We start from the raw sequence: 27,321 nt of genomic DNA, 5'->3' as shown, positions 1-27,321 counted from the left end.
CTTCGTCCTGCGTGGTGCTTTCTTATGTGTTGACCTAACATTTATATATAATGTATATAAATGTATGTAGATTGATAAGTATGCCGAATCGCATGGAGCTTTGGAGTAGGAGAGACTTCTTTCTTAGATTAATTCCCACAAAATTCTTCCCCACAATTATAGACTTATGTTATTTTCTTAATTATATTCATCCAATCCCTTAAATTTTTGATGTGTTTCCTTAAATTCCTTTTGAAAAAAGGTCTCTTATATATTAGTTTGAACGACTTATTTACAAGTTTGTTTTATACATACCCTTTAATTATATTACCATGAACCGAAATTTAAAAAAAAAATTAAAAGCTTCGCTCTATATTTTAAACATACATATTAAAAATATTTATTTTTTTACATTTTGAATATTTAAAATATATTTAATATTTAAAATATTTATTTTTTACATTTTGAATATTTAATATATATTTAATAATAACCAACATATACGTTACTAGCTTTAGTTTTGTACTAAGAGCCTTTCGTTCGTTTGACCAGTCGCTTGATGTGTGTTTTCTATGTGAGAATTTCAGGCATATGCTTAATGTATATGTTGATTGTTATGAAATATATCTAATCATAAGATATATATTGTAAACAGATTCTTGTTTTTTCTTAGGAAATACTTCATATGAAAGGATATTGTTATTTTTCTACCCCTAATAATATATCTTTTCATAATAGAAGTTCATGTTATAAAAATTTTTAAATAGATATTATATGTAGGTTTATTACTCTTATTTTAGATTTGCTACATTTTAAGTATATTTACTTATATATTACATATAATGAAGAATTTATTGTTTATTAAGAATTTATTTATTTTCATTTTTTAATTCACGTTAGAGAAAAAAATTTAAGACATTAGTATTCATCATAATCATCAAGTCTTAAGTTTCTAAAACAAATCATATGAGTCAAAATTTTATAATATAAATATTGATGAAGAAGTTCATTCTCGAAACTGCTTATTATGTATATCTATCTATTATTTTAAATTTAAATGAAATGGATAAATTTATTTTCATATTTTTATCTATATTTTTATATGAGATGAAACTCACTTGCTTAAACTCTAATACATTTTCATAAAATTTAATTTTTGGGTCGTGGTAATCCATTTGAGAATAAGTCTAATGAGAATCTCACAAATAATTCATTCATTCATGTGCTTATTGTACACAGATTCTTGTTTTTTTTTTTTAAGGAAATACGTCATACAAAAGGAATATATCTTCTTTTCATAATAGAAGTTCATGTTTAAAATTTTTTTAAATAAATATTGTATGTAGGTCTATTACTCTTATTTTAGAATTGCTACAATTTTAAGTATATCTACTTGAATTAACACGTTTAGGCCTAGGTATATTATCCGATCCATGGGTGAGAAATGGAGGCCCTATTTGCGAAAATAGCGTCCTGAGCCCATAAGCCCATCATAGAGTACAACATTTCTTTCATCAGTCAGTTTCCCATCGGCTTCTAATAATTCGCAATTCCACCAGCACCTTAGGATTTTAAAATCATAAAAATAAATAATTTCACCCAAGAAACCATAATAATAAATAATAACATCTTTTTTTTTCCTATGCCCAAAAATGATAAACTTTGTCTTTCAACTACTAAATAGAATTGTTGAACCTCAACTTGGCCAAATCTTATTGCTTGGTGCAACCAGGTTGCATCGGCGCAATGACCGCTCCAGCGCTTAAGTTGGTAGTGCAAGAGAATAAATTCTTTTATGCCCTTTTTAACATTTATGCTTTGCTAGGACACATAGATAATAATAAGTTTGTCCAATTAGGCCTGTTCAATTTCATTCTCCGGTCACATTATTAATCATTGCATTCAGCTTATGGTATAATTGGCTTATGAGACACTACGGCATATTATATACGGTTTAGTCAGATAGCTAGCTCGGTGAACAATTTTAGTAGGAAATACATTTTCTTTACTGGATGTAAATTTAAGTCCAATTTTGCATCCCGATGTAAATTTGAAGGTTAAATTATTCGGACTTTGTTAAACTTTCAGTTCGCTTAATATATGTTCAGTCTGCTGATTAAAAGAAAAAAGTCAAAAGAAAATTGATGAAGAGGAATAGTATGTGGGAATATTACCTTAATTTCTGGACAACTTTTCTAATAATCTATCTATTTGTTCCTCCATTATATATTACCATACAACTAGAAGATAATATATAGTGTAAGTGACCAGAAAAGGCGGGCAGCCGCAGCCCTTCCGCAGTTGGTCCTTCCAAAACCCAATAGCCTGATCATGATTACCATGATCAAACATACTGCAGTGCGGATAATGGAGTAATAAGAGATTACGGGCGGGAGAGCAACCGCTCGAGCTCATATCTTCGAAGAGATCAATGGCAGCTCTCAGCTGTCCGCTCGCTCTTACAAAGACGACCAGTCATCATATTGTACGTCTGGAACCCCACCAGACATAACCATTACCGTCAGGACTTTGGCATCTACCAAGTAAGTTTATGCCGCCCCCATGGCATCTACCAGCTTCGCTGCATGCACTAATCTTCCTTTGCTGCAGAGGCTTTGAATAATTTCATTGTTTGTTTCCTCGTTGTTTCCTAACAAAAGATCCGTCGGAAGAACTAGAACATATCCTGAACTTGACTTGCTCTCTGGTTGTTCTCACAGCACTATATATGTAATTTTCTGCAACCCACACATCAATTTTATTAAAGCTAATACTCTGCTACCGAACTCTGCGCAATAAAAGAACCCAAACGTATATGTTCAATTAAAGACAATTCAGTGTCTATGGTCAAGTCAGATCTAGCATAATTTACTTCCTTCGTATTCTCAAAAGAGTAGGACAAGGAAAACCCAACAGACCAAATCCAAATAGACCGAATTTCTCTTAGTTTAAAAATTAGCCACCGCAACATTCTTATCTTGCACAACGCTTTTCATGGAGCATCATTTCCGACAAATGGTTCTCACAAATTGCTAGTTAAACCGAACTCAAGCCTACACAGAAACCATAAGTGGCATTTTTTAATCAATAACAGTAGTTTTTGCTAAATTAGTCTACTGTTTTCATGTTCTTTATCAGCTTTGCCTATTCAATTAGTGTGGCCTCTTCCTGGTGATTGTAAAGGAAGGCCGGAACGTAACCGCCTACAAACTCGATCAAATTGTAAAAGCCTGCAAGAAATCAACCAAAAGATTTCAGATGACGGTAGTATATCTGCTGTTGCACCAATACTCTTAATGGAGCTAATCTAAATGTAACCTATTATCCAGATAGTCTACCAAAAACATATCCATAACGAGTCCACCTACCTGGCTTTATAGATAATAATTACAGCCTCACACACACACAGAGAGAGAGAGAGAGAGAGAGAGAGAGAGAGAGAGAGAGTACCAGAGAAGTAAAGGCAATGCAACCGAAAATTAAAGCAAGAGAACGAAGCCGTCTTTTTCCCATTCGCACTCCCCGACCTGGATCCTCACCATCTTCCTGCATAGAACCTCATATCAAATGTCTACCACATTGGCATATAAGCGGGTCTAAAATACATTGCAATATTAATATTATTATGTTTTTCTATTATACAACTATGTAGTGCAGAATTCGCTGAACAAGATTGTGCCAAATAATGTGCCCGATTCAGAGAAGCATCCTCGATATTTCTCATAAAAAGGAATGAGTGGAAGTCTCATGATTACTGCTGCAACTCACCGTAAATGTGGGAGATACAGGTGGTTCAAATGCTTTCCACTTCTCGAAAATCCAATAAACAAAAACAAATGCCAAGAATTGCAGTGGCTTGTATTCAGCGTTTTGCTTGATCAGGACCCAAGCTGTCAGCGCAAAAAGAAAAGCCAAAAGATGACCAAATACATATATGAGAAAATTCAGATTCACTCTGAAAAAAGTAAAAGTACCATGATATCAAAGATGTGGATTCTAACTCAAACTTGCGCCAGTTTCCATGATTGAGAAATATTCAGACCTACAAATGCAGCAGATATTGCCATGTTGGTGCGAGAATCTTGGTCAGAGGATTTGGAGAACCTGGTCAATAGAAGATCCAACAGTTATAGTCAATCATCTTAACATCAATCGCCGAATCAGGACGTAGCTCTGCACATAAGGTTAGATAAATATTACCGACTGACAAGCAGAAATAAGAATCACCAAGTCAAGAGAGCATTCGAGCACTACTTAATGTGGAAAAATTTATAATTGTTTTTATGACTCCTAAATCAATAATAATCTTTCAAGAGAGCATTCGAACACACTTCCAAGGACTGTGGAAAATCGTGTGCTCCACTGATCAGAAAGGAGATGCTGCACACAAACTTTCTGTTACCTTGGTCCCCAGGGCACAATTGGCTGCTTATCAGCAAATTTGATATCTTTTGAAACCTGAAGTTACATGCATTGACTCGAAATGTGTCCATTAATTTAAGACAGATCATTGATTTTGAACTTTTAAGTAAGCTACCACAACTAGATGAACTAAGCCAGAAGAGCAATACCTTGAAGGAGCCAAATGTGACACCCATTTTCCTGTTGCTCAATTGTGCCATCATCACCCTGTCACACACCTTCTCCAGCTGATCCATGCATAGACCACTTCATTCTTTGAACACTAGGTTGAATGTCGAGAAAGAAGGCATTGTAATCTACTTGGGAAGCAGTTGCTTCATCCCCTCTCCTCTCAGCATCCTTACGTTTTTTTGGTATATGCCGCCTTAATCACGTCGAATTCTTCAATAGGGCTAACTTCCCAAAACCTATGCTCAAGAACAAGAATATATCGACAGAACTAAAATAGTTGTAAAACGACAATTGGCTACATTTGAATCCACCACATATGCAAGCTTTAACTGAGCATGTATTACCTCATACGGGTTAAGGTTGCCATCTGAATTGGAACTCCCAGCAGCAGATGCTGCAAAATAGGTTACTAAACTCCTTCGTGGCACCGTCCTACAAAATCTGTCAAAACTCAAAGAAGTTAGAAGGTGGAAACAAGCTAAGCTTATAATTTGAGGGCAGAGTATCAAGCTCAGAAACAACACGACCAGACAGCACAGAACAGTGAACAGAAAAATCTCTTTGCCCATTCCATGAAATCTTATTAAGCAGATTGTTGCAAACAAATCATCCCAAACACAGACAGCCAGCAGTTCTGGAAATTGGGTGCCGGAAAATACCAAAAAAATGCAGACTTTTTCACATCATCTTGCTGTTTCCTACCACAGCTACCGTATGAAAATGTCGCAGAGCTGAGGATTGTTACCTGACGAAGGAAGGGGAGAGCAAGCCGCGGGGACCGGGAGTGTAATTCTTATGGAGGAGTTGCAGCTTACGGCAGTGAAAGGAGTTGGATATGGTCATCGCCATTGAGATGGATTGAGACTTCGGTTGATTATCTTCCCTTTCTTCTTCTGCTTAATCCCGTTCGAGGTTTAGCAGCTCAAATGGCGCATTGGTCGTAACAGGTCGGAAGTTCTTCATAGATAGAATCTGGTAAAATAAATTTAGTCCTAATGGACAAGGCGATCGCCTCCAGAGCGGGAGATTGTGCGTTCGAGGCACCAAGTGAACGCCAGTTTTCTTCTTCCCTTTATTTTCTTCCCAATTTTTCATTTAATTTCTTTTTTTCTACCTCACCGAGATCAAGGTATCATCCCCTATTCCCACTGCTCAGTGTCGAATTGGCCCAACCATGTGGTATTTCTTGTCATCTTTGAACTTTTCTTTCTTGTCATTGCCTGATATCGAAATGCCGTTAATCATGATGTGCTTTTGAAGTTCAAGCCATTTTTAAAATTTTCATTTCGCATATTCTTTTTGTTGTTTAGATCACAAGGAGTGCTATATGATGCATGGGCATGATTACAAAGTCTCTTTAGCCTGATAGAGAGACTAATCTCTATTCGAACATCGACATATTGTTGAATACAACAATAATGTAATTTTGTGCAGGACGAAGACTTAGTCGTCACGACTGCTATAGGGCTTTTACAGGAGTGATCTCGTTAAAAGGAAAAATAATAAACAATGAGGAAATTACAAGGCATACCTAATAGTGTCGGTAAAGTTTTTCTCGCACAAGACTTGGGGCCGAAGCACATATATTATATCAACAGAAGCCATCCTAGCTAGCCATTACCTTAGTTACCTAAAAATCATCCTAGCCTGTTTGAGGGCCCGTAGGAAATTGTGTAATTCAGCTTAGTGTTTTCGAACTTGGCAATTTTTTTTTTCACGAAATTATTATGTCCTTTCGCTCGCCCCTATATATTGGCTTTTTACGATATTATTATCATCATCATCATTAAAAAGGTGTACGTGATTAATTATTTAATTTAGTGATCTAAACTAATTATATATATATATATATATAACAAGTATAGGAGCATCCTAAGCTTTTCAAAACCCTTTAATGAAGCTGGACTACTGCTCCGTTAATTTCCACATAATTGAAGAAGGCTTCAAAGTCACCCCTACCATGCATTAAAATAAAGTCTATCGTGGTGTTTGAAACTTCGTGTAATTATTGTTAGAATTCTGGCTATCTAGATCAGCTTTCATCGTTTATAGTTATAGTTATTCCATGTATTATGTCATGAATGTGGCAATCCGTAACGAGAACTTTGAGGGGAGATTAGTATTTATATAAGCAAGCAATTCAGCTTTTGGGTAGCATATATGCATGCATGTTTTGCTTTTGGGCTAGTCTGGGCCGGGCTTATGGATAGAACGAGGGAAAAAGGCGCCCCTGCATCCCGTCGAGGAAACCTATAACCGCATGCATGGGAGGAATCATCAACCGAGGGGACCTGGGGATGGAAGAAGAGACGTAACTAAAAGAACTTTCAGCTCTGATGTGCCGAAGATTGTGAGGGCGGGGCGTGGTCTGATTCGGTTGGTTTGTGCCTGGTGCTGCCTCAGCAATACAAAAAGGGGAAGACAATCAAGTGAAAGAAAGAAGAGCACCTCGAGAACACTTTTTGTACATCTCCTAAGGAGAAATCAGCTGCTGTCTAGGGATCTCTGACAAAGTTTCTTCACTGTTCATTGAGTAATATCTTTTCAGTAAGAACATTCCGTTCAATAAGCTCACCGCGCAACTCGTCAGCCGCTTCCTTCATACCTGCCTCAGCTATGCTGTCCATAACAGGGGAGTAAGTCATTCCATCAGGCTTCTTCCCACTAGAGATCATCATATCAAGAACTTTTATGGCAATGTTTACACAGTTCATTGATCATGGATCCAATCTTGTGATTCCTTTTGCCCATCTCCTTTCAGAATGTCCACAGCTTCCTCCAGTAGATTTGCCCGAAAGAAGCCCCAAAACAAGGACCGATGGGTGATATCATCGGCTTTGATACCATTACCCATCATTTCATCATATATCGACATTGCTTTCTTCATATCACCGGTTTTTGCAAAACCATCGATAAGGATATTGTAACTGATCAGGCTGGGAGCAAAGCTCGTACCACACAATTGTAGCAGCTGGACAGCCTCGTTGACCATGCCCTCCTTGCAAAGAGCACCCAAGAGGGTGTTGTGCGTTACAATATCGGGTAAGTGGTTTTCCTCAACCATTTGATTGTAGAACTCACGGCGCAAATCTAAAAGACCAAACTTTCAGAAACCGGTGATCAAGATATTGTAAGTTACAACTGTGGGAAAGCGTGAGGTCTCATTCATGATTTTAATGGTGCGTTGGTTTCAGAGTTAAAGTAACTTTGATTTTGATTGTGAAAAAGGACAAATGATTGTGTAGTGTGTTGAGTTAAAGTTAAAGTTAAAATTTTTGACTTAGAAAATGTGTATTTTTGTTGTGTAGTGTGTTGAGTTAAAGTTAAATTTAAAATCAAAGTGATTTTAACTCCCAAAACAAACGGGCCATAAGAATCTCGTCCACTTCATACCAACACCCACAAGTGCAGAGAGAATGAAGAAGAGTGTTATAACATTGGGCTCCATCCCATGAGATTAGATTATGAATCAATAAAGCTGTATCATCATACTTGCCTTGCTTGCATGTGTAATAAGCCAACGAGTTGTAGGTCACGACGTCAGGATGGTAACCTTCTATGCTCCGCAGTGTTCGCAGGCTAACTCAATTAGGATGGTGTAAGTGAGTAGAAAGTCTCTTAAGATAACTTTGCGGATCCTGGTAGAATTTGGGTCGAGAGATCAGTAACTACGCATGATGGGCATACATTGTTTGCCATGCGATTTGCTTTAGTAGGGTCATTTATCATATATATATATATATATATATATATAGGGTTAATTGCACCGGTGGTCCAAAATATTTCATGAATGTTTCAGGTTGGTCCAAAATATTTTTTGGTAACTTGTTGGTACATTAAGTTTCAAAGCTGTTTCGATATAGTACATTCTGTCATCTTTGACGCCGTTTCTACTCCAAACTTTTTAAAATTGCAAAATGACCTAAAGTTTTATAATTTTTCAAAATGTACCCTACATTCTCTCTCTCTTCCTTCTCGACTTTCTCTCTCTTCTGCAAGTGTACACACGATCCCAATATTGAAAGATAAATAAGATAGCAGATCTGAAAAGAATCATTGAGGCGCTCCTACTCGGGACCAATGTCCTTGTGAGCACAAATTTGTTCCTCTCCCATGGAGTGCATGACAGTCACCACCAGGTCTTCTCCATCGTCGAAACCATCCTTGATCTAAGACAACAGATTCTCATCAGTTGGCAGCCTCAAATCATCCTTGTTCTTACCATTCTCAATCAGCAGACTCTCGAATCCATCCTCAGAGATATCAATGAGCTGGTAGTCAGTCCGGGTGACATGAGGAATATCACAGTTGTGGGATGAAGGAACAATGTCTTCAAGCTTCTTGGCATTGAAGATGTCAATTCTAACAAAGTGGCACTTACCATGATCGTGCTTGCCAGTCTTGGATGTGGAAACTTCAACCAACTTGGAGGGACGATTCTTGATCACGATGTAGCCATTCTTGCGGATGGTGCCGGTCCTACTGAGGATTAAACTCGAAGTGGTGCTCCTCGTCCGACGTGATGATGACTTCGGTGGGGTTTACTCGATTGGCGGGGGTGAGCTTAGGGAATGATGGGATGGGAAAGGCAGAGCAAAAGGGAGAGAAGGAGGGAACTCTGACAATGAAACATATCTTTCGGAAAAATGACTTCACTATTACTCCTCGATTTTCCAGCAAGTACTGATCCATATTCCAAGGGCTCAACATTGCAGTTTTGTCCAGGTTGTTTTGACTGGTGGACGAGCATGCAGCAGTACTTCTTATATTGTCCACAAGATTTGACATCCCATTTGTTAGAGACTTTTCTCGTCTTTCTTCATCGTTCAAATTTTTACTGCCACAAGGAATGAGAATGCTATAGGTCCACCTGAGAACAAGCGGTGCCATGAGAACTTGGCAAAATGTCAACTTCAACCTCGCTCCACACGGAAGAAAGATCTCGAATTCTTGTAGTTTTTGAAGCATCAGTTGATGAGGAGACACTTTTTCCCGTGTCAGGTTATGAATTTGCATCCTCCCGAGTTGCAGCCAATTTTTTTCTCACAGATAGAGGCAGTTGATATTGCATCTTCAGATGAGTTGCGGCACTATAATCAAAACCAACTGCTCTTTCCGAAAATTCATCTCTTTCTTTTACAGAAGTTTCTTTTGACGGAGTGAGAACCTGCTTCTCTACCTTAGGCTTTTCATCTTCATCATCACTTAGGAGAATGACTTCAGCCTGTCCTGAAACAGTCCAAGGCTTCTTTAATCCAAAGTCCTCAAATGCAAATGTTTTAGCACGAGACTCTTCTTTTATGAATAAAATTGAGAGCTCCGATGAGATGTCTCAACGTCAACAGAGCCATCTGTAGATAGCAAGAACTCAAAAGCAAGCCCGAGATTTGAGCTTGCCCATCTGTAGATAGCACTTAATTTTCCTTCCAGTGCCTCCGTGAGAATATCTATTTCATTAATGCCATAACGAAATAAAAAATATTTGGAGCCCCAAGCACAAGAACAAAGTTGCTTTGCGCGATCTTAGTAGACCCTATCTATCAGGAGAGCAATGACAACCCACAATAGAAAGATGCAGATCGAATAACCATATGATGTACTCCTTCTCACAAACAGAATCAAAGTTGCTCTCCATCTTCAGTATTCTTGAATTGTTGCAGAGAGACTCCCTTCTAGCTCTCTCTATCTCAACACGGTGTCTGTAAAATGATTAGATGTCAGATGCTTAATGGAGTTGTTTCGAGGTACAATAACTCTTAAGAGAATTATTATGAACATGTACAAAGCTAAGTGCTATTTTGTCTTAGAATGGGGCTTCATCATTGCTTATAATTCTTTGGGATGGAAATGTCAGTGTCAAAGCTTGTGGTCAAATAGGTGTCAAAGCTCCGATTCACACTATAGCAAACTCGGGAGGCCAAGCCCAGGCCCAATGCCCATCGATCATCTTTCGTTGTCATCAGGATCATCCTTTTCGACGTCGTCATCCTCCTCCTCCTCCTATAAAAACTGGGTCTCCCCCGCCCCCTCTCCCCCTCACAGCTAAAAACCTACATGCCTCCTTGCATGTGACAGCTCTCTCTCTCTTTGCTTTTCTCAGTTTCTGCATTTCCGCTCCATGCCCCCTATAAGAATAATTTAAATATATTAATAATATATTATGCAGTGGAATAAACTGACCTTCAACCATTGTCTTGATGATGTCGATGACTTTCCACACGTCTCATGATAGACCTGTAAAACAAATAAGACCGAGAGTATCTTCTAGCTCCTAACCTCTCTGTACGGGACGTCTAGATGGAGGCATATACCCTTTTTAAATTGGCGGAGCTAGAGATCCCTCAAAATATTATTTCCATATATATCCTCCCATCAAAAGGATGTTAAATTGTAATACACAAGATATTGAATATCTCACTCAAATCACAGAATATATTGTGACATAAGGGCCATCTAATTGAGAGATTATTTCCTTAATTATGTAAATGCATAATATATTCTTATATTCTCCCACTTAGCCCCATGACACAAATATTTATGAGTGACAAACTTTATTTGGCCAAACTAAATATTCCCTGAACTGTGGAAACCTCCCACTTACCCTGAGAATGCTATACACGAACCATGGCGGTGATACCTGGTAAGAGAGTACTTATCCATATGATGCATAACATTCCTAAAATAAGCACTTCAGGGAAAAGTAATACATAATTGTCCAAAATATATCAAGAAAAACTACGCTGCGTATAGGCCCATACTTTCAACATGACCGTTGAACTATTTTACCGGTAAACCTTTGGTCATTGGATTCACAATCATAGCATATGTATTGATGTGTTCAATAGCCACCACGCTTCTCTTGATATATTCCCTCACACTGAGGTATTTGATGTCGATATGCTTACTTATATTACCACTTTTGTTATTCTTAGAGAAGAACACTGCAGTTTTGTTATCACAATAGATCTGGATTGGTCTATGTATGGTATCGACAACTTAAAGACCACTTATGAAATTCTTTAACCATAGTGCATGTGTCGTGGCTTCATAGCATGCAATAAACTTTGCCCCCATAATAGATGTAGCCACCATAAACTGCTTGATACTTCTTCAGGAAATGACTCCTCCAGCAAGAAGAAACACATGCTAAAGTAGATTTTTTGGAATCTACACATCTGGCAAAGTCAACATTTGAATGACCAACCACCCTCAAATGGTCGGTATGCTTGTAGGTCAACCGATAGTCCTTGGTTCCCTGAAGATATCTCATATCTTTCTTTGTAGCAACCCAATGTTGGATCCCAGGATTACTCTGGTAACATCCCATCAATCCAATTGCCAGACATATGTCAAGTCTCGTGCAGACCTGAGCATAAATTAAACTCCCAACTGCTAATGCATATGAGATGTTCTTCATCTGCTAAAGTTCCAACTCATCCTTAAGTGATTGGTCATTATTGAATATATCTCCTTTGATTATAGGAGCTCGAAAGGGTCGACAGTCTTTCATACCGAATCTCAGCAAAATCTTTTTAATGTAGCCTTTCTAAGACAGTCCTAAAGTTCTTTGTTTCCTGTCTCCATGAATCTCTATGCCAATGACATAATAGGTTTTATCCATACCCTTCATTTTAAAATTAGCAGAGAAAAACTGTTTAGTCTCTTCCAACAGACCTAAGTCGCTACTTGCAAGGAGTATGCCATCTACATATAGGACAAAGAAAATAAATTTACTCCCACTGACCTTAAAGTATAGACATTTATCAACAAGGTTCTTAAAAAATTAGAATGAAGTAATGACCTTGTGAAACTTTAGATACTATTGGCGGGATGCTTGTTTTAGTCCATATATGGATTTCTTTAACTTGCACGCTTTATGACTATCATCATTAAACTCTTCATGTTGCTTCATGTACACCTCCTCATCAAGATACCCATTAAGAAAAGCCGTTTTCACATCCATCTGGTGTAACTCTAAGTCCATATGAGCCACCAAAGCCATAATTATCCTGAGCAAGTTCTCCTTAGAAACCGAAAAGAAGGTCTCGTGGTAGTCTATATTCCTTTCTTCTGAGTAAAACCCATGGCGATAAGTCTAGCCTTATATCGTTCGACATTACAAGAAGCATCTCTTTTGGTTTTGTACACCCATTTGCAGCCAATCGCTACCATCCCTTCTAGTAATTCGACGAGATCCTAGACTCCATTCTTAACCATAGAATCTAACTCATCTTTCATGGCGTCCAGCTAAAGTGAGGAGTTATCCTCACTCATGGCTTGTGAAAACATTGTGAGGTTTTCCTTAGGTCCAACATCAAAGTCAAACTCCACAAGGTATATAAGATAGTCATCAGAAATAGTAGGTCTCCTAGTTTTTTAGGATCTCATTAAATCAACTTGTTCAGTGCCCTGAATAGAACTAGTTGGCTCTTATGGTTGAACCGTAACTTCAGCAGAAGCAGTTTGTTCGAGATTTTTCTCTTTATGATTGACCGATCGATTATGCCTTAATGCAACCAAAGGTATTATAGATACCGAAATACATTCTCGAGCTTCTTCAAACTCAATAGTTCAAGTACCATTACTCCTACTAAGTTCAACTTCCTCGAGAAACCTTGCATTATTTGATTTGATAATTCGGGGACTGTGTGAAGGGCAATAGAACCTACAACCCTTCGAGTTTACGGAGTAGCCAATGAAAAAACCGCTAATGGTTGATGTGTCCAATTTCTTTATGTAAAGATTATATACCATTACTTTAGCAGGACAATCCAACCGCACCGAATCTCAAAAGGTGTTTTAGGCACTGCCTTGGTAGGAACCCTATTTAATATATACACAATGGTCTTCAAGGCTTCACTCCATAATGACAGTGGCAACTCAAAATGGGCAATCAAGCTTCTTAACATATCCATAAGGATTTTATTCCTCCTTTCAGCAACACCATCTTGTTGTGGTGTGTCAGACATTGTGTATTGGGAAACTATACCTTCACTTTTCGAGGAATTTTGCAAATAGATCACTCATTTGTCCGTTCTTTGATTATTGCCTGTAGTACTCTCCACCCCTATCAAATCTAACGATCTTGATTTTCTTGTCCTTCCGTTTCTGTACTTCTGCCTTAAATGATTTGAAAGTATCAAGAGCTTCCACCTTTTCATTTAGAAGATATATATACATATATCTGGAATGGCCATCAATGAAGGAAATAAAATATCTCTAATTATTAAAACAGGGGTTAGGAAATAGACCACAAATATTAGTATGAATGATTTCGAGAAGTTCAAAACTCCTTCTAGAACCCTTGGATGTCTTGTTGGTCTGCTTTCTCTTTATGCAGTCCACATAAGTCTTAAAGTCGGTATCGTCCGGAGTCTTTAGGACTCCTTCCTTTATCGGTCTTTTAATCCTCTCTAATGAGATATGTCCCAACCTCTTATGCCAAAGTAGAGAGGAATTTTCGTCCACAAAATTCTCTTAATACCAGAAGTCGCATGTAAAAATAAATAATTCTTCTCAAAGTCGGGATGTAGATAAATTTTAAAGAGATTATCAATCATGGTACTACTACCAATCATAGAATATTTCTAAAATAGTCAATTTATTTTCAAATAGAAATTTGTAATCAAATACAACCAGTCTGAAATAGAAATCAATTTTCTAGAAAAGCCTGGAATGTAAAAGACATTATTCAAATCTAAAGCATATCCCGAAAATAGAATTATCCTAAATGTCCCAACTCTAACGACTTGAGAGCGTCTCTTATTCCATGAGTAGACGAACCTCTCACTTTCCATTGGTTTCCTTAGGTTGAGAAAGCCCTGCATGGTATTAACAATATGGATTGAAGAATTGGAGTCAATCCACCATGTATTTTTAGGAACTTCCACAAAAAATGATTCATGACATAGTAAAGAAATTGAAATACCTCTATTTTCAAGCCACTTCTAATATTTGGGACAATCTTTCTTTACATGCCCATCATTCATACAGAAGAAGTACTTCGCCTTACTGTCATTAGTCTTGGGTGGCGCCTTATACTGCCTCTTCCCATAATCCTTCTTGCCCTTACCCTTTGGACGGGTAGCCAGATGGGCAATTTCAGGCTTGTCCTGCTTCATCCTCTTAATCACACATGGTCAAGAGTTCTATAGTGGACCACTCCTCCTTATGTTTGTTGTAAAATATCTTAAAAGGTCCATACTCAGTTGGCAAGGAGTTGAAAATGAAGTGAACAAAAAATGGCTCAGAGATATCAATATTCAATGTCTTGAGTTGAGCTTCCAAGCCTCTCATTTACTTAATGTGCGCGCACACATCCTTTGAACTGTTGAAGGTCTTGCTAGTCAATCTCTTCATCAGGGTACTTGCCAAGGCCTTATCTGATTTGGCAAATTGTTCCTTAATTGCCTTCAGAAAATTCTTAGCATTGGTCACATCACCAACAGCTCTCTGTATGCTTTTATTCACACGAGACTTCATGAGCATGAGGCTTAAGTGGTTGGATTTCTCCCACCATTCATACTTTTCGTTGACCTCGAGCCCATTTGTATCCGTGGGAGCAGGTGGCTCCTCCTCACAGAGTGCATAGTCCAGGTCCATGTACCCCAGAGTGAAAAGAACTGGCTCCTCTCAGTCATAAAAATTTTGTCCACCAAGCATAGAAACATAAGCAATATTTTCAAGAAAAGACGGAGGAAGACCTTCAAAGACTAAGGACATCAATTAAGTGCTATAAAAATAAGAAATAACCATATATGCTAAATTCTTCATCCCTTAGGAGATAGGCCGCAAAAATACATGAATTTACTAGTGAGACAAGCAAATTTAATAATTACGATGAAACTATTCCTTAATCCTTTGGGCATAGAACAATCCCACCATAATACCAAAATTAACATTCTCAAACTAATCTAAGTCTTAAGATTAATAACTACAAATTGGGGCAAAGCTATTAATCTAACCACTCGATTACAATTTGATGCTAATAAACATATTGTAATTTAACTATACGTGATTTGCCTTATATAGAGTGCTTTGGCTACTCCTATATCTTTAAAACCACACTACATAGCATCAGAACTGGATAGAAACTTGATCGAACCCGTCAGAACCGGTCAGAGTTACCCGAACCGGTCAAACTGGCCGAATTAGTCAACTGAGACCAACAAGTCCAACTGGACTGACCTTTTTTGGCTTAATGGGCTTGAGCCCAAACCCAGCTCAGAAAACTGATTTGGGTCTGCCAAAATAGTCAGGTCGGGCCTAATTGCCCGGGCCGAAAGCGAATTGGGTGCAACCCAATGCAGAGTCGGGTCGATTTAATCTTCCTAACCCGACTCTGCTAGCTTCTCCCGAAAACCCTAGCCGCCGCCGCCGCCTCCTCTTACCGGAACTCCAGCCGCAGCGCCCGTCATGGTCACCCTCTGCGACGGCAGCGACCACGTCGTCGCTAGCCATGACGGTCGCCGGCTCGGCTTGGGCTCGAGAAACAGACTGAGATTGAGAGGAGGTTCGGGACGGCTTGGGAGAACATTGACCGAGATGGAGCGCCGCAACCACGATTCCAGCTGGGTGGGCCAAGACCGGACGACCCACAACGCCAGACGCGGCTCATGGCTCGATTCCGATTCGCCTACGACTGTAACCGGCCCCTAAGACCTCCGAGGCATGGCTAGCGATCCTCTCTTGGCCGTAGGCCGTAACCATACCACCATGTTTGTGGCGGCGATTACAGACCATAGAGTGAGGTTGCAGGTCACGATTCGATCTGGTCAGGGTCGGGCAGCCTCCGCCCACATCGAGCCACTTGCTGGAACGACGCCCTCCATCGATTCCGCGGCCGGTCATGTCCACTGGCCTCCTCCTTCGGCCGCACAAAGGCTGGCCGCGGACACCGGAAGCCTTCTAAACCCTCAATCCGACCCGATTCAATTTAATCACAGTAAATAAACACTAATTAATCTTAATTAAACCCTAATCCAGCATAATTATGGCTGAATGCTGATTAACCACATAAAATAAAATAATATTGCAATAATCAAAACCCTAACTACAAGAATAAATCGAATCAATCTTAATCGACAAGTAAATCACGAGCCCCAATTGCATGATACTATAAAATCATCAAGTACGACTATAGCATCAAAACATGACATGAAGGTTGGCTCAAATACCAACTATAGGAATAATTTAAATATATTAATAATATATTATGTAGCTCAATAAACTGACCTTCAATAATTGCTTTGATGATATCGATAAATTTTCACACGTCTTGCGAAGGACTTGTAAAACAAAGAAGACAGAGAGTATCTTCTAGCTCATAACGTTTCTGCACATGATGTTTAGATGGAGACAAAAACCCTTTTTAAATAGGCGGAGCTAAGAACCCTCATAATATTATTTCATTATATATCATCCTACCAAAATGATATTAAATTGTAATCCACAAGATATGTAATATCTCACTCAAATCACGGAACATATTGTGACATGAGAGCCTCCTAATTGAGACATTATTTTCATAATATGTAAATACATAATATATTCTTACACCGCCGAGTTCAGGTGCAGGTGCGCAGCTACATGAAAGCCCTCTGTAAGTGGAGTGCCATGGTAGGCATCGTCCGCTCTAGAGACTAGTTTTGCGAGGCGCTACTGGAGAAAAAGATCATTTGGGTCCGCTCCATCAGTGAAGGATGTAGAGATGCTGGCGAATGAGTATGACTTTCGTGGCTTTGTGAGGATAAATGTGTAGGGATTGATACTTGCGGTCTTCTAGTAAAATCAAGAGGCGATCTAGCTTGTCGGACTCTTTGAAGGTTGATGCTTTGCTTTTGAGTCCGTGAAACAGGGTCTACGAGAAGAAGGTCAATGCACTACTGTTGGTGTAAAATACCCACTAAACTTATTTGGGTCGGTGAAACGGAGGGTGGGGTAGGTAATGGACGTTCTTTCGATTTTCTTTTTTCTTTTTCAATATTTTCTTCTTAATTTGGGTTTCGGGAGGGGTTTGTAACCAAATCCTCCTCCTTCTTCATTCTCTCAGTGTGTCTGCTGCTAAATGCTAATGAAATGTAGACTCTGTTCTTACTAATGGCTTTTCTTCTTCTTCTTCCTTCCTTACTTCCTTTCAGTTAACATAATAATCATGCTAAGGAAATGGAGACTCTATTCTTATTAATGGTTTTTCTTCTTCCTTCCTTCCTTCCTTCTTTCAGTTAAGGGAGTTGTTCTTCCTTCCTTCCTTTCCAACTTGCGCTATGTTTATATGGAGGAGATGACGATTGGCCATTTAATCAGGTACAACTGCCCCACCATAAGTCCCTTGGTCCTTCACCATTGATGATCGCATCCCCGCTTGATTACGTGATCATCATACTAATGGATGCAAAAGCAATGACCAGGATGATAATACCCTAAAAATATGTGAAGTACCGAAGTTTTATTTCCCCGAGATGGGGAAATAGGCAGGAATACGTGTAATCGAAATGCGGTTATGTGTAATAACTAATTCGGAATATAATTAAGGAGTAGGTTATATCGTTTAGATCATTGTTTGCTTTTTTTTACATTGTATTTTTTTATAGCATTTTTTTTTAAAAAAGACAGTGGATGCTGGCGGAGGCTTCATCATCGGCGACCTCGTCTTTGGGGGGGGGGAGAAGTCACTAGAGGGTCCAATATCCAACAGAGAGGTTAGCGAGAAAGACCCTATCAAAGCTCCCCCATATGTCTTTTTTTTTTTTTTCCGAAAGATGGAGTTAACAAGGTCGAGCTCCTGCAGGGGCTCCCTTCAATTTTATTTTTAGAAAGACGACGAAATGACGTCATTTTCATTGGTGGACTGAATACCACATCGTTTCAACCATTTTTAAAACGACAAAACGACGTCATTTTGGGTCCATCCCTAAAAATGACGCCATTTTGTCGTCTTTCCAAAGCCTTGATTTCTCATTTTTTTAAATAGGCGGAGCTAGGAACCCTTTGTAATATTATTCCCTTATATAACATCCCATCAAAAAGATATTAAATTGTAATCCACAAGATATGGAATATCTCACACAAATCATGGAACATATTGTGACATGAGAGCCTCCTAATTGAGACATTAATTCCTTAATTATGTAAATATATAATATATTCTTACACCGTCGAGTTCAGGTGCAGGTGCGCAGCTGCATGAAAGCCCTCTGTAAATGGAGTGCCATGGCATGGTGAAGAGGGTCAACTTGGCTGAGGAGGGGGACCTATTCTTTGGAGAACCAAGCTGGAGAGCTGAAGCGCCAAGCTCAAGAGAAGAGGTCGGCAATGGCAGGCATCGTTCGCTCTTGAGACCAGTTTTGCGAGGCGCTACTGGAGAAAAAGATCATTTGGTCCGTGAAGGATGTGGAGATGCTGGCGAATGAGTATGACTTTCGTGGCTTGGTGAGGATAAATGTGGAGGGATTGATACCGACGGTCTTCTAGTAAAATCAAGAGGTGATCTAGTTTGTCGGACTCTGTGAAGGTGGATGCTTTGCTTTTGGGTTCGTGAAACAGGGTCTACGAGAAGAATGTGAATGCACTACTGTTGTTGTAAAATGCCCACTAAACCTATTTGGGTCGGTGGAACAGAGGGTGGGGTAAGTAATGGACGTTCTTTCAATTTTCCTTTTTCTTTTTCAATATTTTCTTCTTAATTTGGGTTTCGCGAGGGGTTTGTAACAAAATCCTCCTTCTTCTTCTTCATTTTCTCATTGTGTTTGCTGCTAAATGCTAATGAAATGTAGACTCTGTTCTTACTAATGGCTTTTCTTCTTTTCTTCTTCCTTCCTTACTCTCTTTCAGTTAACATAGTAATCATGCTAATGAAATGGAGACTCTATTCTTATTAATGGTTCTTCTTCTTCCTTCCTTCCTTCCTCCTTTCAGTTATAGGAGTTCTTCTTCCTTCCTTCCTTTCCAACTTGCGGTATGTTTATATGGAGGAGATGACGATTGGTCATTTAATCAGATACAACTGCCTCACCATAAGTCCATTGGTCCTTCACCATTGATGATCGCATCCCTGCTTGATTACGTGATCATCATACTAATGGATGCAAAAGCAACGGCTAGGATGATAATACCATAAAAGTATGTGAAGCGCCGAAGTTTTATTTCTTCGAGGTGGGGAAATAGGCAGCAATGCGTGTAATCGAAATGTGGGTATGTGTTATAACTAATTTGGATTATAATTAAGGAGTATGTTCTATCGTTTAGATCATTGTTTGCTCTTTGTTTTACATTATCTTTTTTTTTATAACAAATTTTTTTTAGAAAAAAGACAGTGGATGCCGGTGGAGGCTTCCTCGCCGGCGACCTTGTCCGGGGGGCGGGGGGAGAAGTCACTAGAGGGTCCAATACCCAACGGAGAGGTTGGCGAGAAAGACCCTATCAGAGCTACCCCATATGTCTTTTTTTTTTTCGAAAGATGGAGGTTACAAGGTCGAGCTCCGGCGGGGGCTCCCTTCAATTTTATTTTTAAAAAGACGACGAAACGACGTCATTTTCATTGGTGGACTGAATACGACATCGTTTCAACCATTTTTAAAACAACAAAACGACGTCATTTTGGGTCCATCCCTTAAAATGACGCCATTTTTTCGTCTTTCCAAAGCCTCGATTTCTCATTTTCCAAAGCCTCGATTTTTCATTTTTTAAATAGGCGGAGCTAGGAACCCTTTGTAATATTATTTCCTTATATAACATCCCATCAAAAGGATATTAAATTGTAATCCGCAATATATGGAATATCTCACTCAAATCATGGAACATATTGTGACATGAGAGCCTCCTAATTGGGACATTATTTCCTTAATTATGTAAATATATAATATATTCTTACACCGCCGAGTTCAGGTGCAGGTGCGCAGCTGCATGAAAGCCCTCCGTAAATGGAGTGCCATGGCATGGGGAAGAGGGTCAACTTGGCTGAGGAGGGGGACCTGTTCTTTGCAGAACCAAGTTGGAGAGCTGAAGCGCCAAGCTCAAGAGAAGAGGTCGGCAATGGCAGGCATCGTCCGCTCTTGAGACCAGTTTTGCGAGGCGCTACTGGATAAAAGGATCATTTGGGTCCGCTCCATCCGTGAATGATGTGGAGATGCTGGCGAATGAGTATGACTTTCGTGGCTTAGTGAGGATAAATGTGCAGGGATTGAAACCTGCGGTCTTCTAGTAAAATCAAGAGGCGATCTAGCTTGTCGGATTATATGAAGGTTGATACTTTGCTTTTGGGTCCGTGATACAGGGTCTACGAGAAGAAGGTCGATGCACTACTGTTGGTGTATAATGCCTACTAAACATATTATATCGTTTAGATCAATGTTTTTTTTTTACATTATTTTTTTTATAACAAATTTTTTTTAAAAAAAAGATAGTGGATGCCGGCGGAGGCTTCCTCACCGGCGATCTCGTCCTGGAGGGGGGGGGGGGGGGGGAGAAGTCACTAAAGGGTCCAATACCCAATGCAGAGGTTAGCGAGAAAGACCCTATCAAAGCTCCCCCATATGTCCTTTTTCTTTTTTTTTAGAAAAAAAAGACAGTGAATGCCGGTGGAGGCTTCCTCGCCGGCGACCTTGTCCGGGAGGGGGGGAGAAGTCACTAGAGGGTCCAATACCCAACGGAGAGGTTGGCGAGAAAGACCCTATCACAGCTCCCCCATGTCTTTTTTTTTTTTTCGAAAGATGGAGGTTACAAGGTCGAGTTCCGGCGGGGGCTCCCTTCAATTTTATTTTTAAAAAGACGACGAAACGACGTCATTTTGGGTCCATCCCTAAAAATGACGTCATTTTTGCTAGTTTCACGGGGCGCAACGGAAACGAAAAAGGAACAGAAATTCAAAATTTCCTACCCGTGAAACTAATTCCAAGACCTACTAGAAGAATAAGAGTAAATAAAAGCGTACCTGGAATATTTAAAATTGTCGACCAAGCGTCCCACGCGTGACGCCTCTACCGGTGTCCACACCGACTTTGTCGACGAGTCTTCGAGATCGGCGGTGCTAGCGACCAACACTCGAAAGAAACACCGATGCAACACCCGAAATTTTTAAGACTAATGGAACTAATTTGAGTTGAACAATTCAACCCAAATTATATATATTTTATATGCACACATATATGCACGTACATATATATATTAGCATATATATATATAATATGTGTGCGCTTTTATATATAAGCATATATATCATTAAAAGTAATCTGCCCCCTTTTTTATAAGCAACAGGGGAAGGAAGAAAACCAATTCTAGCCGATGTGGGACAAGGAAAATCAAGGCTCCAAGTGACATGTGTCCAAGTAAATGTCATTAAACCATTGGCCCATGTGTCACCGCATTAATCGTGCATCAATTTAGTCCATTTAATCTAATAAATCGGGTCTAATTAATCGACAAATTTAATCTCATTAAATATCCGATTAATTAGTCACATCCTAAATCATCTAATCTCTATTAGACGATTTTATTTGTTTCAAAATATCTCGTCAATTTAGTCGTAGTGTGTGACCCTGTAGGTTCCCAATTACGTTGATAGTAATATCAAAATCTCTATTTCAATATTACAAACAGTGAGCGGCATCTAGCAATGCATCACCGTTACTCAAGTAATCGGAAAGTCAATTTCTCGACGAACCTCGTGACCTATATTACCGTGTAATATAATCCATTGTCCCCTATATCTCTATTGAGCCCAAGGCATGGTCGATGACATCCTTGTATGGCTCAATATTTCTCTTTCTTGGTTTACCGGTTAAGTCTATCAGAACAAATGAGCTCGATATCGTTATATCGACTCATTTGGGTATGCATACACTTTTAGACTTAACCACCAAGTGGCCGTGAGATATCGCTCCCGTTTCGTAGGAGGGACAAATTCTATTTTGATCACTCACATTCCTCTCCATGCTCTGTGGTATACCCAATAACTGTCTTTATAACCATCCTGTTACAGTGGCGTTTGACAGTATCAAAGTATATGACATTACATGTAGGAATCTATGGTGACCTCAAGTCAAAGGACCATTACACTATAGTCACTTTGAGATATGCTAATGACAGTCACGTAACAACCCATGTAGCAATCTCATGGTGGGTCATTCCAATACACATTACTCTTAATGTATACATGTGGTGTGATTTGATATCTCCATATCCATGACCTATGAGACTTGGTCATCAATCAACACTCACACTAGTCTAACCGTATTATCGTTGTCCTAATTAACGATAATACTTTGACTATGGACATTTAGGAATAATGTTCATTAATTATAGGATCTCACAATCAAGTCACACTTGATGCCTATTGAACCTACTATTCCAAGGACATTATTGTGTAAAATCATATTTAGCGCAATCTACACAATAACAGATATGCCTCGTAATATAATGAAATAGATATCATATTACAGAACTGATTATAGATTGCCTCTAGGGCATACACCAATTTCCAACAATCTCCCACTTGCACTAGAGCCAATCTGGCATCTGTCTAATGCCAATAGATCTAGTGTGAGCCTCGTGCTTGCGCTGCACAAGAGGCTTCGTAAGTGGATCTGCGAGATTCTCATCTGTTGGTATTCTGCATATCTTCACATCTCCTCTGTCGATGATCTCGCGAATGAGATGGAAGCGTCTGAGTATATGTTTGGATCGCTGGTGAGACCTGGGTTCCTTAGCTTGCGCAATGGCTCCATTGTTGTCACAATAGAGATCCACTGGGTCTGCGATGCTAGGAACCACAACAAGTTCTGTCACGAACTTCTTGATCCAAACGGCCTCTTTTGCAGCGTTAGAGGCAGCAATATACTCGGCCTCTGTGGTAGAATTGGCTACTGTCTCCTGTTTGGAACTCTTCCAACTCACAGCACCTCCATTCAGGCAAAACACATACCCTGACTGCGATCTACTGTCGTCCTTATCGGTCTGGAAGCTAGCATCGGTGTAACCTCTTACAACGAGCTCTTCTTCGCTTCCATATACCAAAAACATCTCCTTAGTCCTTCGTAAGTACTTAAGGATGTTCTTTACTGCAATCCAGTGTCTTTCACCTGGATCTGATTGGTATCGACTCGTCATACTCAAAGCATACGAGACATCTGATCGAGTGCATAACATAGCATACATGATGGATCCAATAGCTGACGCATATGGAATCCTATTCATGCGGTCCCTCTCTTCTCGAGTAGAAGGACACTGAGCCTTCGAAAGGCTTATGCCATGTAACATAGGCAGCGACCCTTTCTTAGAATCCTGCATGCTAAATCGCCGAAGCACTTTATCTATGTATGCACTCTGACTTAAGCCAAGCAGTCTCCTGGATCTATCTCTATAGATCCTGATACCTAGCACGTAGGTAGCTTCGCCTAAGTCCTTCATAGAGAAACACCTTCCCAACCAAGTCTTCACAGACTGTAAGGAAGGAATGTCATTCCCGATCAGAAGTATGTCATCTACATATAACACCAGGAAGATTACTATGCTCCCACTAACCTTCTTGTAAACACAGGGTTCATCTTCATTCTTGATGAAACCAAACTCTTTGATTGCATCATCAAAACGAAGATTCCAACTCCTAGAAGCTTGCTTCAGCCCATAAATAGACCGTTGTAGCTTACAAACTTTTCTGGCACTATGTGGATCGACAAAACCCTCAGGTTGCGTCATATACACATCCTCGAGGAGATTCCCGTTTAGGAAAGCAGTTTTGACATCCATTTGCCAGATCTCATAATCATAATAAGCTGCAATTGCAAGCAAGATCCTTATGGATTTAAGCATAGCCACCGGGGAAAAAGTTTCGTCATAGTCAATACCATGAACTTGTCTAAAACCTTTTGCCACAAGTCGGCCCTTAAAGGTAATCACATTACCGTCCATATCAGTCTTCTTCTTGAAGACCCACTTACACCCAATGGGTTTTGCCCCTTCAGGTGGATCAACCAAAGTCCATACTTGGTTAGTGTACATGGACTCCATCTCAGATCTCATGGCCTCCAGCCATTTCTCAGAGTCATGGCCTATTACGGCTTCCGCATAGGTTGTAGGCTCATCATTATCTATGAGCAATACGTCATTGTCTTGAGTCACGAGAAATCCATATCTCTCGGGCTCATGACGTATCCTACTAGACCTACGAGGCTCCTGTGTCACTTGTGTAGAAGATTGTGCCACAACAACTTGTGGTACTTGTTCTGCAACATCGCCCGTCGATTGGTCAATGTCATTTTGTGGTAGAACTTCCCCAAGTTCTAATTTCCTCCCACTAGTTCCTTTGGAGAGAAACTCTTTCTCAAGGAATACCGCAGTTCGAGCGACAAACACTTTGCCCTCGATGGGATTATAGAAATAGTATCCTCGAGTTTCCTTAGGATACCCCACAAAGTAACATTTGTCCGATTTAGGGCCAAGCTTATCCGAAGACAATCTCTTCACATAAGCTTCGCAACCCCATATCTTTAGAAAAGACATCTTGGGACGCTTCCCATACCACATCTCATATGGTGTCCTTTCAACTGATTTCGACGGAGCATTGTTTAATATGAGAGCAGCTGTCTGTAGAGCATATCCCCAGAAGGAGTCAGGTAAGTTTGCATGACTCATCAAAGATCGAACCATATCTAATAAAGTTCGATTCCTCCTCTCAGCTACACCATTCCATTGTGGTGTTCCAGGTGGAGTCAGTTGAGATAAAATCCCACACTGTTTAAGATAGTCAGCGAACTCATAGCTCAAATATTCACCTCCTCGATCTGATCGAAGAACTTTAATGCTCTTACCCAACTGATTCTCCACTTCATTCTTAAATTCTTTAAACTTTTCAAAGGATTCAGATTTGTGTTTCATCAAAAACACATATCCAAATCTACTGAAATCATCAGTAAATGTAATAAAGTAGAGATACCCACCTCTAGCAAGCTTGTTCACTGGTCCACATACATCGGTATGTATGAGAGCCAAAAGATCACTAGCTCGCTCACCTTTTCCGGTAAAAGGGGCCTTAGTCATTTTCCCCATTAAGCAAGGTTCGCATGTCTCGATCGATTCTAAATCAAACGAGTCCAGTAATCCATCCTTATGGAGTCTAGAGATGCGATTCTCGCTAATATGGCCTAAACGACAATGCCAGAGGTAAGTCGGGTTCGAATCATTAGATTTGAGCCGTTTGGTTTCCACATTATAAATAGGCGTATCTAGATCAAGAACATACAGACCATTACTTAAATGTGCACTGCCATAATATACATCATTCATGTACATAGAACAACACTTGTTCTTTATAGTGAAACAAAATCCCTTCTTGTCCAAACAAGAAACAGATATTATGTTTCTACTAATAGCAGGTACATAATAACAGTCGTTAAGATCTAATACAAGCCCAGTAGGTAAAACTAGGTGATAAGTCCCTACAGTTAATGTAGCAACTCTTGCTCCATTTCCAACTCGTAGGTCCACCTCGCCCTTTGCCAACGATCTACTGTTCTTTAGGTCCTGCATATTTCCACAAATACGAGCACCACACTCGGTATCTAATACCCAAGATGTAGAAGTAGTAGATACATTGATCTCTATAACATGGATACCTGAAGTAGAAGTCTCACTTCCCTTCTTCTTCTTCAACTCCTCTAGGTATACCTTACAATTCCGCTTCCAATGTCCAGTGTTGCCACAATGAAAGCAGTAATCATTCTTCGCCACCTTGGCTTTAGGCTTCAACGTACCCAAGTCATACTTGGATGCACCTTTAGCCCTCTTGCCTTTACTTTTGGTCCCTTGGACCATTAGAACGGACGTCCCCTTGCTGATATCATGCTCAGCTGTTCTCAACATGCTAAGCAGTTCAGGCAATGGTTTATTGTAGTCATTCATATTATAGCTCATAATGAACTGACTATAACTGTTGGGCAGCGACTGTAGGACTAAATCTGTGGCCAACTCTTGACCAAGAGGAAATCCCAGTCTTCCCAGAGTCTCAACGTACCCAATCATCTTGAGTACATGAAGACCCACCGGGCTACCCTCAGTCAACCTTGCTTGAAAAAGTGCTTTAGAGATCTCGAATCTCTCATGTCGGGCCTGCTCTTGATAGAGCTGCCTGAGATGCACGATCATATCGTACGCCTTCATGTTCTCGTGTTGCTTCTGAAGCTCCGAGTCCATGGTGACTAACATGAGACATCCGACGTTTACGGCATCATCATGATGCTTACTATAAGCATCTTTCTCAGCTTGGGGGGCATCGTCAGGCGGTGGCGCAAGAAGAGGTTGCTCTAAGACATATAGCTTCTTTTCTTGGGTGAGAACAATTCTCAAGTTTCGATACCAACTAAGGAAATTATTCCCTGACAGTTTGTCCTTATCAAGGACGGATCGCAAACAGAAAGTACTAGAAGTGCTCCCTGCCATGGTAACTACCATAGAAATATACAAAATAAGTATTATGACACAACAATATTTAATGAGGACTTTATAAATATTGCTCCCACTATTTATATCAAATCAATGACCCTCAACATTGATTCAGAGAATATCATTCTCATAGTAGCTCAAGATCCATATCTCACCAAGCTCTGAGTCAGCGAGGGCTGATTCACCCAGAACTGGCTATTTAGATAGGGAACTCACTTTCCCAATTGCATCACATGCAACTCTTGATTAGTTGAGTGAATAACTCCTTATTCAAATCTATCTTATAGATCGATGCCCAACTACATGCCTCTGAAC

General features: G+C 39.7%; 1 protein-coding gene and 1 long non-coding RNA gene across 2 annotated transcripts; both read right to left on the bottom strand.

Annotated features, from left to right (window-relative positions):
• Positions 1-2,148: 2,148 nt before the first annotated feature.
• LOC116209950 lies at positions 2,149-5,764 on the bottom strand. The gene is made up of 7 exons (XR_004157382.1): positions 5,318-5,764; positions 4,917-5,013; positions 4,551-4,808; positions 4,022-4,083; positions 3,748-3,869; positions 3,430-3,525; positions 2,149-3,209 (listed from the first exon to the last, which is right to left on the bottom strand). It is a non-coding gene; the product is annotated as an uncharacterized LOC116209950 (long non-coding RNA).
• A 1,327-nt stretch (positions 5,765-7,091) lies between these two features.
• LOC116212115 (pentatricopeptide repeat-containing protein At1g08610-like) lies at positions 7,092-8,020 on the bottom strand. The gene is made up of 3 exons (XM_031546693.1): positions 7,966-8,020; positions 7,320-7,662; positions 7,092-7,236 (listed from the first exon to the last, which is right to left on the bottom strand). Exons 1-3 carry the CDS (start codon positions 8,018-8,020, stop codon positions 7,092-7,094), a joined length of 543 nt encoding a protein of 180 aa, XP_031402553.1.
• Positions 8,021-27,321: the final 19,301 nt, after the last annotated feature.

Source organism: Punica granatum, chromosome 6 (genome assembly GCF_007655135.1).
Source record: "Punica granatum isolate Tunisia-2019 chromosome 6, ASM765513v2, whole genome shotgun sequence".
Lineage (NCBI taxonomy): Eukaryota > Viridiplantae > Streptophyta > Magnoliopsida > Myrtales > Lythraceae > Punica > Punica granatum.
This window is presented reverse-complemented; position numbering and strand designations above follow the sequence as displayed.